Genomic DNA, 16,419 nt, shown 5'->3' with positions numbered 1-16,419 from the left:
AAGACAACAAGTATAACTAAACATGCATTCCTTCCTCGGGTACCAGCCGACATCGAACCGTAGTTTCAAAACATACATATAAACCTTCCTCGGGCCTCACTTGACATCGGACCTTAATTTAGAAGCATATAAACTACATCGGGCTAACCCAGACATCGGATCTAAATCCGATATATACTAACATACATAAACGGGCCGAAATTGGTGGCTTAGACCCATTCCTATAGGAGAAAACTCACCTCACAAGCTGACTGTAGAATCCTACGAATAAACCTCTCACTCCTAGCTGGTGGATCCCCGAACTGCTGATCTCTCGATTCCCTAAGCTACCATTACCCAAAAAAACAATTAATCCAAACCAATAATTCTCCTTAGGGTAAAATGACCATTTTACCCCTAGCTCAACTTCATCCATATCTAAGGCCGAAAACCATAATATAAAAAGGCCCAACACTAGCTAGGTTTCCCAGACCCATTAGTGGCCCACTAATGGCCCAATTTGCTGAATTTGGCCTAATCCCTCTAATGAGCCTTACCCTAAGCCCAAACATATTCTTAGCCCAAATTATCTGACTTCTGATGGCCCACTAAGGCCCAAAGAAACAAATTCCAATGTATGGCCCAATCCGAGTCCCAAAAAAGCCAAGCCCATATCTGATGAGTACGCGGGGAGTACTCCTCTATACGCTAAGCGTACAGGCTGCGTGGTGTGTACGCTGCGCGTACATGTATGTATGCCCAACGTACTTCTCTATTAATTCACTTTTCCCATTAATCCCTTAATACTCTATTCCAATAGTTATAATCACAGATCCAAGTCCTTTTCAACGTCTTAATCTATAAAGTCACTGACTTGGTGATTTTACATGACCATAATAAGCCCAAACTCTAAAATGGCATTCTATTTTCATGAAAGTGATATTAACTCATGCATGAACCCAATGAGACATCCAAGATGACAACTTTCTGCCTTAGGGACTCATTTAGCACTGAGAGTGGCAACTCTAGGAATCGGATTTGAACCATAAAGCTCTATACTTGGGACCAAAATGGTCCAAAACATCACTACACTAGATCTAAGCATACTTGAGGAAAGTTCAAGGCTTTATACCTCAAGGTGATGTGAAATGGAACAACAATCTCGGATTTACAGCTTCTCCATTGAATCACCACTTTGCTTTGCTCTTCGCTTGCTTGGAAAATGGCTTCGCAACATCAAAATGCTCTCTAATGCCCCCTAAGCTTCAAGAACACTCAAGGAAGGATTAGTTTCATGGTGGATGTCTAAGAATGAGAGGGAGGCTGATATCTAAGGCATTATGTTCTTTATATAATGCTTAGCCCCAAAATTAGGGTTTAAGAATTTTAAGTATATGTTGGGCATACTTTTCTTGCGTTGGGCGTACTCCTCCCACACTCGCGTCCACTTACTTCTCTATGTTGGGCGTACTTCTGTGTTGGCCACCTTGCATGCATGGTACCTTCTTGCCACTTTTCTCCATTAGGGACCAATATTGCCAATAACTTCAAAGTGTTATAACTCATTCATTCTAAGTCCGTTTCCGACGAACTTTATATCCATGAAAAGGTGGCTGGAAGCCCTACGGTCCTAGCCACAACCCTAAGCCTAAAACCTTCAGAATAAGACTCGAGACCTATAAAAGACCCAATCGCCTATACCTTTGGCCTCCGAGACCATAACCGAGTACTTTCAAAACTAGATGTTACATGTCACATCTATCATATAGTCATCAGCTTGAATATCAATGATCTCCTCCACCAATTGTTTAACCTTATCATTCAATGAAGGTCCCCTAACAACACTAGCATACAAATTCACAAGAATCTCTTGTTTTTCAATCTTAAACATAATGGGATGATGAGCCGGAGACCTACTATTCCAAGCAAACTTTACCATAGAAGCACACAACTTATGTTATCCAAACTAAGTATCACACAATTTGTGCACCATATTATCCACATCACAAATTCTAGAAAATGTAATGAATCCTAAGTGTTTTCCCACCCTAGACAATTTGTTTGAAATGAACACGTCTACTACTTTACCCAAACATGCACAAACCCTCCATAAATCATTGGGTAATACAAAATCTGCAAAATTCGTAATGAAAAACGACTGAACATCGGAACTTACATGTCTTTGAACCGGACTCCCTTGCCCAACCCATTGTCAACTTGAACTATTAGTTTGTCTCCGAACCTTTGACCAAGAATCACCCTCCATCCCCCCCCCCCCCCCCCCCCTAATGATCACAACTTTCTCCTACTACCGCCACGAAAAATCACCGGCAAAGATCTTCGATGGGGGCTGATTCGCAATTGACAGACGCTAGGTTTATGGAAAATATAATATTTAGATGTTTAATAAGGGTATATACAAAATTTTCTGATATCGAGTATTCGCCTAGTTATAATTTTAACCATTTTTTTTTCCGAATATGAACTCAATTTGATCTATTAATGTGGTTCTTGTCTCATTTCTATTTTTATATATTTTAATTCTTTATTGTTTTTTCAAGCTGAATTTTTAATGAATATGAACACTATCGTGTAATATACGTGTTTGTAACATAGTTCCATAAATAAGTAATTGTGAATAAAGAAGAGTGTAATGTACGTGTTTGTAACATAAATAATAGTCGCCCTACTACTCGATAGTCAATAATACACTTTATATAAATCCGTAGGTGATAGATACAAATTTAACACGCTCCAAATTAAAAGAAAAACTAAAAAGATTGACTAAGTTTTGATTTTCATCAGCTTCAACTCTAGCTTCAACTCTTGCTATAAGGATAAAGTTATTAATAATGATTACAATTACATGGCTTAAAATGATTTGAGGGCATTGCTTAGGATTGGGGTTACCTACTAAGGTCAACAAAGTTGACCATCGAACCAAAAAGAACATAATAAATAAATGAGTACACTTTATATTACATCTTTTGACCTTATTTAATTTCTCTCTTCTGTTATCTTCCTCCTCAATTCTCTATATATTATGTGTTTGTTTCTCATCCTTCAAAGTCCAAAGATATATACAATCATCTCTTCCCCTGTTTCCTTTCTCTTTCTCTCTTTTTTATATATACACACTCACGTGTATTCGAGTTTCCGTTAAGATCAAGCATTGCATATTAATTAGCATAGCGTATGTCCTTATCAATTCCTTTATCTTTATATAAAATGGCGCCTTGTTCATTTCCTGACATATGGAGTTGGATTCAAAACCTACCACCACTTGCACAATGGCAAACAAACACCAAATCCATATGCATTATTTCATCTCACCCTTCTCTCGAACTCTCCATTTCAAAAACCCTACTTTACTCTCCTTCCTTCTCAATCTCCATTCGTTTGAATTACAACTCACCCATCTCTCTTTGGACCTCTAAACCACTCAAATCCGCCATTAACAAGACCTTGCTTAATGAAGTCACCATCTCCAAACTCTTGATGAATATCATCAAAGATATCATCAACTACACCCCCACCAAACCCACCAAATCTTTCCTAAAACTCCCAGAACCCAACTCGATTCACGACCTCAAGCACATCTTCAATTTCGTTTTCTTGTCGCTAGCTTTCATAGTATCGATTTACGAAGCTCCCGGAGATATCAGGGGAGATTGCATAAACACGCTTAAAGATCCATTCACAAGTACGTGGGCAAGGGAATCGTCTAAAAGATTGATGAGGTTAATGGGGTCGAATACAGAAGAACAATGGATGAGGTCCATGAATCTTGCGATCACAAACTGGATGACAGAGCTACGAGAAAAGAATCATGTCTGGAAAGCGCCATCACCGATGTATTCTTCCGCGACTTCGGGATTAGGGTTATGGAAACTTCAGTTGTATTGTCCAGTGATTGCTATGGAGATTGAGGAATGTAATAGCCCCGGTCCTCTTGCAGTAGAAGATCAAAAGCTTGGATTTTCGTTGAATTATCATCAGGTTGAAGGGGTGATCCAGTTGAATCATCAAGTTGTGGTTCGAGAGAAATGGATTGATGTTTCAGTTAGCATCGACAACGTAAGGTATGGAAGAAGGTCTCCTCCTTTTATCTGTTTTTTTTTTAATAAATTTATTGGTGTTTTTACTTGATTAATCCGCTATTTATTTCCTTTTAAAATCTTGAAAAAGGGATCATAATCGTTTGGTCTTCTATTTCTTTTAAACGGACTGGGCTTTTATATTATTTCTTTTAACTTTTGCTTTTGATTTGTAATTTCGTTAGATAGCTTTACACGATTAGAAAAGGTAATTTATTTAACAACTTGTAAGGGTAAACAGATAAATATAGACATTAATTGATAAAAATATTAAAGAACATTGTGACATAAATTTCTAATTTTAATACTAGAAAAAAGAAGTGGCATCCCTTTTTATTCAAGAAATTGATACGATGAGTTTAACTTGTTTGTTTACATTGCTTGAAAGAAAAGGACATTACGATTATATTTGTTGTCAAGCAATCGCCATCTACCAACTCTTTTTGCAATCATATATAACCTGTTAATACTTTCTAGAATAAAGATTCTCCATAAAAATCAATTATAATATGTATCATCTTTTCATTTATAACACGGATTACTTTTTATTCATATATACTAATTGTTGTCGATCTGTATATAATCTTTCAAAACACACGTTGTTGTTGTTGTTGTTGTGAGATTTTTCAACTCTGGTAACAATTATTTTTGTAATATATTAACGTATCTTACTATAATTATTGATTTACCCATAGAAATCATATATTAATAATGTATTAGTTTCAAACATGTGGTGCACGTGGTACTTGTTTCAAACTAAATAAAGTTAATGTACAATTAAAGAAGGATTAAGGATTTACACTGACTTTTTTTTTTCTCAAAAAATTGATATTTTAATCAGGTGTGATGTGATAAGACTCGTGAACGATATTCTCCTGAAAGAGTGTGGAGCAGGAATCGAAGAGAAGCACTTTCCATCACGAATATCCCTACAACTCACTCCCACAATCCAAACCAACGTTTTAAGCGTCTCTGTTAGCAGATCATCTGAAAACCCTGCAAGAGAAATCGGCATCGAGAGATCCATCGAAGGCACATTCGAGCCACCAAATCCTGTCATCGGAATATCCGTTGCCGCCGGTGAAACCGTCATCACCAACCTCAAGCCATGGAAATTCGAGCAATCGGTCAACGGGTACAGCGGATCTTTCAATTGGTTCCTTCACGATAGCGTTAATGGACGAGAGGTTTTCTCATCGAAACCTTCCAAGGTTGCGTTGATTCATCCGAAATCTTGGTTCAGAAATCGATATTCGAGCGTTTACCGGCCGTTTACGAGGCAAGGAGGGGTTATTTTCGCCGGCGATGAGTACGGAGAAAGTGTGTTGTGGAGGGTGGGAAGAGATGCGATTGGGCAAACGATGGAGTGGGAAGTGAAAGGATCGATTTTGTTGACTTATTGGCCCAACAAGTACAAGACGTTTTATACTGAAACGAGAAGGTTGGAGTTTAGTGAGATTCTTCATCTTAAACTAGCTTGATTTTGAAATCAAAATTTAGAAATTGTGTATACACATATAGGTTTTGGTTCAAATAAATTGTTTTATCTTATAATTTCTAGTTAGGCTATTCTTGAGAGTATTTAAATTTTTTAACTGAAAAGTAAATAAAATTGATTTTTTTTTTTTTTAATTTCTTGTAACATTTAGTTTGACTGGATTTAATAGGGTGTTAATATTGGTTGAATCCATATAATAAGGTGTTATACTCCTTCATAAAACCTCAATGCCATGTAGGCGACATGTTAGTAATTAAAGCAAAAATATAGTTTCATATCACACTCAATTTAAAAGATTTAAAAAGAAAAAAAAATATTTTTTTTAAATCTGACAAATCAACGGTCAATTGGAATGACAATAAGAAGAGAGGAGCGCTCCCTTTGAGTGCTGCAATGTGGTCTCTACCATAACAAAACTGCAGGAAGGATGTGGTATTCCAAGCTAATGTGGCAAGAGATTGCACCATCTACCGCACTCACTCCCTCAAGCCTTAGTGCATCCACAATGCATTGAATTTCATAGAGTTTAATAGATTGCTACATCATCATTCTACAATCCATACAACTCTATTATTTTTTTATTTTTTTCTCTTACAATGCATTGAACTCTACAAAGTTTAATAGAATGTTATTAAAAGTAATTTATGGTAAACATTTGAGAATTAAAAACTTTTATTTTTCACATTGAAGAGTTCAATGACCATTAAATGTCAAGGTGGCATCTCACAATATAGAATTTCATCCATTGAATAATACTTAAACTTGCCACCTCATTCAACTCTTTGGCTCGGAGGAGGGGGTTGCGGCAGTTGCCGCAGTCGGGTGCCACCTAGGACGAAACACCTCCCCTTGGGTGCAGTAGAAGTGCGGCGGAGGCCGCACTACGACCGTGGGAGGGAGCACTTAATCAGCCAATTTGATTGTCTATCCTTTTCTTACCGTTGCAAACAGTCGAATATTTAAAAGAATTATTATTTTTTGTTACTAACACTATAAATACATTACCAATTTAACCAAAATAACTCACAAACACTTCATATTTTTACCATCTTCTTCATTCTACAACCTACAAAAATTACATCCTCCAAAAATCCTACCAACCAAAAAACATCCACTAGAAAAACCACAACTCCAAGAACTTTACTCGATCAACCGGTTTATTCCCCCCCCCCCCTACTACCAACGGTGGTATGCTTCCCTATTTTCCGCAACATATCCAACAACCACAACGCCCTACACAACCACAACTTGACCCAAATTTTGATCCTTTTGATTTTGATTCTTTACCAGAGTTTGGTTCACAAACACAACTCGAATTTTTTTTCCATAAACACTCATTTCCGAATCCAAACCTGAATTTCTTCCACAAACTCAACACTCTCAACAAGGAAATAAATTAAAACAGAAGGCAGAATCTAAAATGTAGGAACCTCAAGAAGTGTTAGTATTAGCACAATCATGGATTAACGGGAAGACAGAAGTGGACCAAAAACATGACTGTTTTTTGATGCGTGTTAGAGCTAGGTTCCACAAAGGAATGAATCTACAACCATATCGTTCTAAACATCAAGTTTACTCGAAATGGGGAAAGATGAACAAAGAAGTCATGTTGTTTAACGATTTATATAAAAACATGAAACGACAATGGAAAAGCGGTAAACGGGAAGATGTGTGATATATATATATATATATATATATATATATATATATATATATATATATATATATATATATATATATATATATATATATATATCATATCTTAATATTTTATCCTTAATTATTGTTATTTAGAACTAAAATTTGCTAGAGCGGAAAAGAGGCAAAAGTAGATGGAAGTTGGGCTTAGAAGCAAAAAGGAACAAAGTTAGTTGAAAGCAATCCACTACGCCCTATAGTAAGACTTACTCCCAGCATAACATGAAGTTCTGGACTACGCCCAACATAGATGTTGGTACGTCTAGCATACTGGGCTTGGGCTCCGGATCAAGATCACAATTGGTTTCCTTGTTACGCCCCGCATACATCGAATTACGCCCACCGTACGTAAGTCGGTTCCAACTCTTATATAAAGTGATTTTCGACATTGATCCTTAGTCGAAAAGTAACTTATATTCTGCCATTTTAAGGGTCTAGAAAGCGGCCAAAGGGACGTTAAGCTGTCAGGAGTGAAGATCTGAGGGATTGAAGAGCGGAATCATGCCGGTAATCATGTGGTTTGTTATCGTGACCATGTTTAGCATTCTCTTGTTATGCCATTATGTGTTTACTTTCTGATTTAAGTGTTAAAACCATTTACTTTGTGTTTGTGATTGAATGAATCTTTGAATTTATGGTTTAATTGCTAGTTGGATTATTTATTCTTATTTAATTTATTTTGTCAAGTTTGATTGAAGATCCATATGTGTTAAATATTGTTGTTTTGTTTCCTATTGTTGAATTAATAAAGTTTAGATGACTATCTAGTTGTGTTAATTTGAATCATAGTTGTCCAATAACCATTGGTGATTATGACTAGAGTTTTGACCAAAACCTACGGTTATGGAATAAAGTAATTAACTTTAATGTGTGTGCATGAGTAGAATGACCATTCTCTGCATGATTTAACTCCTATTACTATTAGGGTTAAATAAGATCAAATCTTGCTTAATACAAACTGAATATTGATTTGCATGATTGTGTTGTTCACCTAATGAATGAATTAATAGTCGTGTTGAAATCAAAGGATTAGTAGTCATGACTGTAAGATCCATAAAAATCATGTCAAATTTAAACTTTTTTTTAAACATTTAGAACCCAATAGTTATTACAAAAAAAAATTTCAAAATAATATAATACCAGAGTATCCCAAAAACGTGATGTCAAAAATATGAGTTGTACGATCACGCCTTTGCCTTCCAACGATCATCTAATGTAGCTGAAACAAAACTGAAACTGTAAGCCCAAAGCTTAGTGAGTTCGCACAAAATACCCATGCATACAACAATATACATATAATCACAAACAATATATTATGGGTTCAGTCAACAATCGAGTTGGAATACTCCAGACCCTCAACCATCTGGTTGGAATGCCAACATACTATGGGTCCAATCATCCTCGGGATGGAATACCCCAGGCCCACAGCCAACAGGTTGGAATGTGCACATAATACAAGTCCAATCAACCTCGGGATGGAATACTAACAGCCCACAACCATCAGGTTGGAATGCCCATGTCTATTGGCTTTCACACAAAGCAGATAAGCCTCAACCACCAATCAAACATGTGCACATATAAAAGATAATAACATAACAATCTATAGACAAATAAACCGATCTAACGGATCATAGCAACATAATAACATCCTATCTACTTGGATATTGATCTAACATATCATAATAGCATATACCATCCTATCTACCAGGATACCGATCTAACAGACCGACCATACTAGCATAACATATCAGGATAACAATCCAAATGGCCGACCTTGGTGCCTTCGACCCTTGAGTGTAGTGAGGAAAACTCACATTGCAAACGTCAAACTGAAGTGATAAGCTCAAACTCTCAAATCACAACCACATAATCCACCACCTATATTCACCATGAAACCATTCCATAAATTTCCAATTTACCAAAATACCCCCAGAAGTCAAACTGGTTAAACCTTGGTCAAAGTCAAAATCAACGATCAAGGTCAACAATCCATGTTGACCCTACTCATCGAGTGCAGCTCACTGACTCGTCGAGTGCTTCCAGAAATCGAGTAGTCGTGAAATCCCCAGTTGACTTGTCGAGTTTCCAGACAACTCCAAAAGTCAAGAAAACCCTGCTTACTCGTCGAATCATCTTTCCAACTCACCGAGTTCATACAGAACCTTCAAAGGCTAAACTCCATCGGACTCGCCGAGTTGGCCATGCAACTCGTCGAGTCCCTTCATTGCTTTCTCCATTCAGATGATTTTAAGCCACCCTAAAGCTCTATATTGCAGATCTAAGCTCCTAAGGCATACTTCCCACATAAAGTTGCAAACTTTACGTAAATGCAAGGTGCTAATGGCCCAAATCAAGCTAAAGAAGAGGTTCTAGGTAAGGAAAATGAATTATCTTGCTAAAGGCTGAAACTTTATGATTATAAGGGCCAAGATGAGCCTAGATATGAAGTTGGAACATCAGATCATGGTTCAACACCCAAAATGAAATACCAACATGCTAAAATGGCCCAAAAACTCAAATATAGAAAGATCTAGCTAGAAGGAGATCAAGGTAACGACTTGTTACCTTCAAGTGATGCTAAAATGGGGTAGAGTTTAGATCCTCAACCGTTCCTTGCTCAAAGCTTCTTGATCTTCAAGCTCCTCTCACCAAGATCCACCTTCCAAGCTTAAAAACACACAAATATGGAAAGAAAACACGATTTAGGGTTTCTGAGCTCAAATGGGGCTGTAAGGGAGGCTAATGACCCTTTAAATATGGTGAAAGCCCCCCAGAAATTAGGGTTTCATCCTCCATCTCCAACTCGTCGATTTGTGTCCTCCAACTTGTCGAGTTGCTCACTTAAAACATGCGGCCAAATCCGTTCCTACTCGACGAGTCAGGGCATCCAAATCGTCGAGTCGACCTTTAAAAATGGAAATATAAGAATTAAAAGTTATACCTAAGAGTCCGAGTGTTACAATTCTCCCCCACTTAAACTGGACTTCGTCCTCAAAGTCCGCTACGGTGAATAACTCTGGATAATTCTCTCGTATCTCGGACTTTGGCTCCCAAGTCCACTCAGACCGTGTTCGGTGTTCCCATTGTACCTTTATCAAAGGCACCTCCTTGCTCCATAGAACCTTCACTTTCCTCTCCAGTACGGCCACTGGCATCTCTATGTACTTCAGGTGCTCGTCGACTTGTATGTCCGCCAAGGACACTACTGCCACCTCATCTAATACGCACTTTCACAATTGTGACACATGGAAAGTGTTGTGGATCAGACTAAGCTCCTCTGGTAGCTCTAGTCTATATGTCACCTTGCCAACCCTGGCAATGATCCTGAACGGATCGATGTATCGGAGACCCAACTTTCCCATCTTCCTGAAGTGGATCATGCCCTTCCAGGGTGAGACCTTCAGGAGCACCATGTTACTAGGTTGAAACTCTAACTCAGAGTAGCGTCGATCAGCGTAACTCTTCTACCGACTATGTGCGGTCTGCAACCGTTGCCTGATCTGTTGAATCCTTTCGGTAGTCTGTAGGACTACCTCGGTCCAACCCATTACCCTGTGGCCGACCTCCCACCAACAGACTGAGGTGCAACATTTCCATCCATATAACAACTCATAAGGCGGAGTTCTAATGCTGGAATGAAATCTTTTGTTGTAGGAGAACTCCGCAAGAGGTAGGTAAGAGTCTCAGCTCCCACCGAAATCAATAACGCACGCTCTCAGCATGTCCTCGAGAGTCTATATGGTCCGCTCACTCTGGCCATCAGTCTGCGGATGGTAAGTTGTATTGAAGTGCAGACGAGTTCCCAGTTCCTCATGGAACTTCTACCAGAAATGGGAGGTGAACCGAACATCGCGATCTGAAACTATAGAGACTGGTACCCCATGGCAGGAAACGATCTCGCGGATATACAAGTCGTCCAGCTTCTCGACTAATGAACTCTCCCGTATCACTAAAAAGTGAGCGCTCTTGGTCAATCGATCCACGATGACCCAAATAGCGTCGAAGCCCTTCGCCGTCCTCGACAGCTTGGTGATAAAATCCATCGTGATCTTTTCCCACTTCCACATGGGAATCTCAAGGGGATGTATCCGAACATGTGGCCTCTGATGCTCAGCCTTGACCATCCAGTAGGTCAAGCACCTCTCAACATACTATGCAATCTCCCTCTTCATACCTAGCCACCAATAACTCAAACACAAATACCGGTACATTTTGGTGGCCCCCGGGTAAATAGAGAAGCGAGACTTATGAGCCTCTTCCAATACTGTCTGTCTGACCCCACTAGACATTGGAACCCAGACCCCATCGTAACGGGTCAATAGCCCCCGGTTGTCCTGCACGAACTGGGTGTTATCACCCCGAATCTTCTCAAGCTTCCAATTCTCCTGATGTATACCCTCAACTTGCTTCGATGGTACTCACAGAACTTGGTTTTTTCTTTGTTCTCCTTGGTTGAAGTCTTATTGATTGCATGGAAATATTTGTGGCAACTTCTGCTATCATCCATGTTGAATGGTCTATATCGTCGTGACATGTGCCTGGAATGGCGGTTGTGAATCTGTTGGTTGCTGTCTTGCTTTTCTTGCTGAACCGAGCTCGGCCGGGGCGCCATTTCCTCCAATATGAGATAAGCATGGGCCACGGATTTGGATTGGCCACTTTTCATTCTTCCCCCTAGATTTGATGCAGGTACTTTTCCATACAGAACTTGATTTCATCCCTGGATCGAGGGATTGTTCCTTGCATCTTTCTTGATATGGGTCCAGGTAGCAAACCTTGGGCAAAGGTGCCTGACACCAGGAAGTCTTCATGTCCCGAGACGCTTAGGATAGCTAGCATGAACCTATCGTAGTAGTCACGGGTTGATTCTCTTTCTTTTTGTTTGCACGCCATCACGGAGTTGGTGTCTCCTTTTCTTTTTCTCAATTGCATGAAGTTATTGAGGAAAAGGTATTTCAGCTGCTCAAAGCTCGTGATACTGTCTGGCCTTAGAGACTTGAACCACTTGCCTGCGTTTCCTATTAAGGTACAAGGGAAATACGTGTAGGTGGAGCGGCGATCCATCTTAAGAGATTTCATCGTCCACTCATAGTTGTCGATGTGGTCATCTGATTCTATAGTGTCGTCATACTTTGGCATGTTTGGAATCATCGCAGTGTGGGGGATCTCGTACTGCATGAGTTCATGGTTGAAGATGGAACTTGCGCTTCACATGGGGTTGTCCATGTATGAGTATGGCATACCACCATAAGCCATGTGTTACTGCATCTAGTAGGGGCCCGCATACATCTGGTTATGTATCGCCATCTGTGAGATGTACGCTTGATACTGTTGTAGGTTAGGTTACGATCCAAAGGACTGGATTACAGATTGCCCTGTCGTGGGAACCAGATATGGGTTTTCTCTTGTGTACTGTTGTGTATACGGGTTGAACAGTTGACCAACTGTCATGAAGGGGTTGAATTTGGATACTTCTAAGAGTTTGACGCCGAATCCGTAAGGGCCACGTCCCTGGCTGGACGAAGTCTGCATGCATGTTACTTGCGACCGAGATAGTGTAGAGGTTGCACCTGGTGTCTACTATGTAAGCTGGTTGAGGATTAGTGGTTGCTGTGAAAATATCGGCACATGAGACAACCCTGCCATAGCGGCATGCGGATGGACTATCGAGGGATTCTGTGGCTGCGACTGGACTGTGTGAAGGATCCAGGTTTCGGTGCCAGAAACATGAGGGAAGGATTGTTGTTGTGATGCAAGGATATATGTTTTTTGCATTGCGATGATTTGCGAAGTTGTGGTTAAGATTGCTATTTGTTGTGTTGTGCTAGTTGTTGGGCACCATAGATTGGCTATGTAAGTTGTCGGCGTTTCGACCATCGAACTGGACGGTGTCTGTGAGGTCGGTGTGCGGTTTGAAGCATGCTCCTCTTGAATGGAGGTTTTCCCGCCATCGAGTGACTGTATTGGGCGTAGCGGGCTTTTCACTTCTGCCCATGATGTTACTAGGATATCGCCTGCCATTGTTTCTTTTTGGGTTTAATTTGTGGATGTATCATTCTAAAGATACACCCAAATGGCGCCAAATGTTGTGATACGCTGGAGAGGATAGGGTAGAACTGAAGGAAGGATCCTTGTGAGTATCTTCTCCTGTTATCACAGTGAAAAAAGAGAGAAATGACTGATAGTCAACATTGGGGAGGAGTTCCCGGGACAAAGCTCCAACGATCAAATTAGTCTGAGATATGAGAAAGCAGGTAGAAGATTACAAGAAAGAGAGAATTTCGTCCTCTTCTATAACACTCAAAATTTTCAAACAAATTTTTTCCATTTTTAAACCACATAAAACACAATCTCACATTTTTCAAAACCCAAATGTATAAGTTGTTCAAAACACTAGACAGCAAAATGTTTGATGATATCTAAGAATCGTCAAAACATAATCTCAATCTGGTGTATGCAGTCAAGCCGGTGCCTTCCCGCGATCCTGAGAGGTACGTGAAACACATTTCACACAACACTGCAAGCACGAAGCTTAGTGAGTTCCCAAAAATACCACATACACAAATAATTAGCCTATCAAGGCTATACTTGATAAGGACCCTCCGGTCATGTGTCTCAGTAAAGAGCCTCCGGTCTCACAACTCGAGTTGGACCCTCCGGTCTGGTATCTCAGTGAAGACCCTCCATTCTCACAGCTTGGGTCGGACACTCTAGTCTAGTATATCAGTAAAGACCCTCCGGTCTCACAGATTGGATTTGGGCCCTCCAATCCTATATCTCAGTAAGGCACAGAAATAACATACAACATAAATCACAAAGAAAAAATGCATGATATCATATATCTCAGTATAAGCACATAAGACCCTCCGGTAAATAACTCAAATAAGACCCTCTGGTCACATAGTATTACCACTCAGGTAAGTATAGTGAGAAGACTCACCTCGTAAGTAAGCAAGTATGTGTCGTACTCAACGGTAGGTATAGACTCCACATACATATATCATAATCATCTATACTTAAAAATTTATAATAAAAACTCTAAGAATGTTAAACTACCCTTTTACTAACTCTCGGAAATGGTGAAAGACCATTTTACCCCTCCATGGGAGTCAATGATCAAGTCAACAGTCCATGTTGACCCAAATCGCCGAGTGCATCTATGTGACTCGTCGAGTTCCTTCGTTCCTATGAAAATAGGGAAAATCCAACTCAACTCGTCGAGTTCGTAATGCGACCAGACTATCGGGGAAAACCCTAACCAACTCGTCGAGTTGGTTCACCAACTCATCTAATCCCTTCATTCCATTCCCTCATTCGGATGTTTTTAAGCAGAACTAAGGCCCCATACTCTAGATCTAGCCTTCTAAGGCTGAAATTTACCACGTAAAGCTGCAAGCTTTACGTCCATGCATGGCATCTAGGGCTAAGTTTTCCAATATAAAGCTCAATAAAGGGTTTAATGCATGAAATTTGGTCAATAGCTTGATAAAGCTTGAATCTTTTGGCCTAAGTGACCTCATATTGTCCAGATCTGAAGTCTCATCTTTAAAGCATGCTCAAACAACTAAAGGACTCAAAGAGAAGATGGAAATATACATAAAATCCCTAGTGAAGAGATCTAACTAACAAATGGTCAAAGTGATAGCTTTTTACCTCCAAATGGCAACTAAGACTGAAAGAATAATGTATCCAAGGGTTCCTTCTTGTTCCAAGCCTTTTGCTCCTCAAAATCCTTCAAAGAATGCACTAAAACATACAATCTTAGCCCCCCCTCTCTCTCTCACACACACACGGAGATGGTAATAGCTCGATTAGGGTTTCTCTCAGTGTATTAAGGTGATAAGGGAGGCGGGTTAAAGCACTTAAGGTCTTTTAAATAGGATGCAAACCATGGAAATTAGGGATTTAACACTTATCTCCTACTCATCGATTCGGGTCCCTCCAACTTGTCGAGTAGACTCTAAAAATCACACGGCCATCTCAATCTCTACTCAGTGAGTTGGGGCCTCCAACTCGTCGAGTTGCCCTGAAAAAAATGAATATAATTTAATTAAATATTATACCTGGAATTCGGAATGTTACATCTTCCTAGTGAGGAAGAAGGATCATTTTATACCTACTTTAGGGGCGTACCCTCAACCGAATTTGTTAAAGATACCCTCGTGAGGTGTGACGTAGCAGACCCATATTGGTGGGTCATTCGTCACGTGTTTTGTCTCATTCCCTCATTGGATGGGTCGGGATCTTCTAAATGTTTATGAAGATCGTGGCTATTATCTAATGGGCGAGTGGGACTCTCTGATTGTTCCCACGTTTACCGAGGTGTAACTTCCTGGCGAAGGGGTTAAGGCATGGTTCTGCACCTTAACCTCCATATCAGCTCTCTTCACATTGGCGAAGGTCTACACTTGGCTTTAGACTAGGTTCTGACCAGGCCACTAGCAGCTATGGATTTAATACCCGATGAATGAACTTTAGCAGCTATGGAATTAGTGTTTTACGAATGAGCATTGGAAGCTATGGACTTAGTGCCAGTCCTATAACCCTGGAAGCGAAGGACTTCAGAATGAACGAATGCAGGATAGATGACTCTTAGGGTATACTCCTAAGAGTAAGGAAGATAATGGGGATGGGTAATTGGGTTGATTATTTGATTGTTTAAACATAATAATTATATTATTGTAGGTTGAAAACCCTATGTACTCACCAGGTTTCCCAACCTGACCCACTCATTTTATTTATATCACAGGTGTTGATATGAAGTCACATTACACTGAGAGATTATGGAGATATAAATCACTAGTGATAATGAATGTAAGTTCTATTTATGCTTATGTTTCTGTATTGACGATGACATCCTAAATGTTTTAAAATGAATAAAAATACTTTTATTCGGAAATGCCTTGATAACGTATTTATCATTTTTACTGGGAACAAATTCCGCAACATTTTTATTAAAAGAGATACTCTGATTTTTATAAAGCATAAAAAAAATCGGTTTTTTCTGGCCGTGAAAATGGGGATGTCACAGTTGGTATCAGAGCATTAGTTTAAGCAAACTAGGAATATGGATTTATTTCTCGACTTAAACTTAGAATGCTAAGCAATGATTGTGAGGAGTGTGTCTAATAAAATTTAGGTAATACA

The 16,419-nt window shown here is 39.5% G+C and overlaps 1 protein-coding gene across 1 annotated transcript; it reads left to right on the top strand.

Annotated features, from left to right (window-relative positions):
- Positions 1–3,022: 3,022 nt before the first annotated feature.
- Positions 3,023–5,708, top strand: LOC145028379 (uncharacterized). Its single transcript, XM_078977061.1, has 2 exons — positions 3,023–4,061; positions 4,918–5,708. Exons 1-2 carry the CDS (start codon positions 3,175–3,177, stop codon positions 5,555–5,557), a joined length of 1,527 nt encoding a protein of 508 aa, XP_078833187.1. The 5' UTR covers positions 3,023–3,174; the 3' UTR covers positions 5,558–5,708.
- The last annotated feature ends 10,711 nt before the right edge of the window (positions 5,709–16,419 follow it).

This window comes from Lactuca saligna, chromosome 2 (genome assembly GCF_052625555.1).
Source record: "Lactuca saligna cultivar CGN05327 chromosome 2, ASM5262555v1, whole genome shotgun sequence".
Classification (NCBI taxonomy): Eukaryota; Viridiplantae; Streptophyta; class Magnoliopsida; order Asterales; family Asteraceae; genus Lactuca; species Lactuca saligna.
The sequence above is the reverse complement of the archived record's forward strand: the minus strand, read 5'-3'. Positions and strand labels throughout refer to the sequence as shown.

Bases quoted from the DNA above. Each gene is read 5' to 3' on its own strand.
- LOC145028379 (XM_078977061.1), top strand. From the start codon at position 3,175: ATGTCCTTATCAATTCCTTTATCTTTATATAAAATGGCGCCTTGTTCA. The intron at 4,062-4,917 runs GTATGGAAGAAG...TATTTTAATCAG, and splicing joins GTTAGCATCGACAACGTAAG to GTGTGATGTGATAAGACTCG.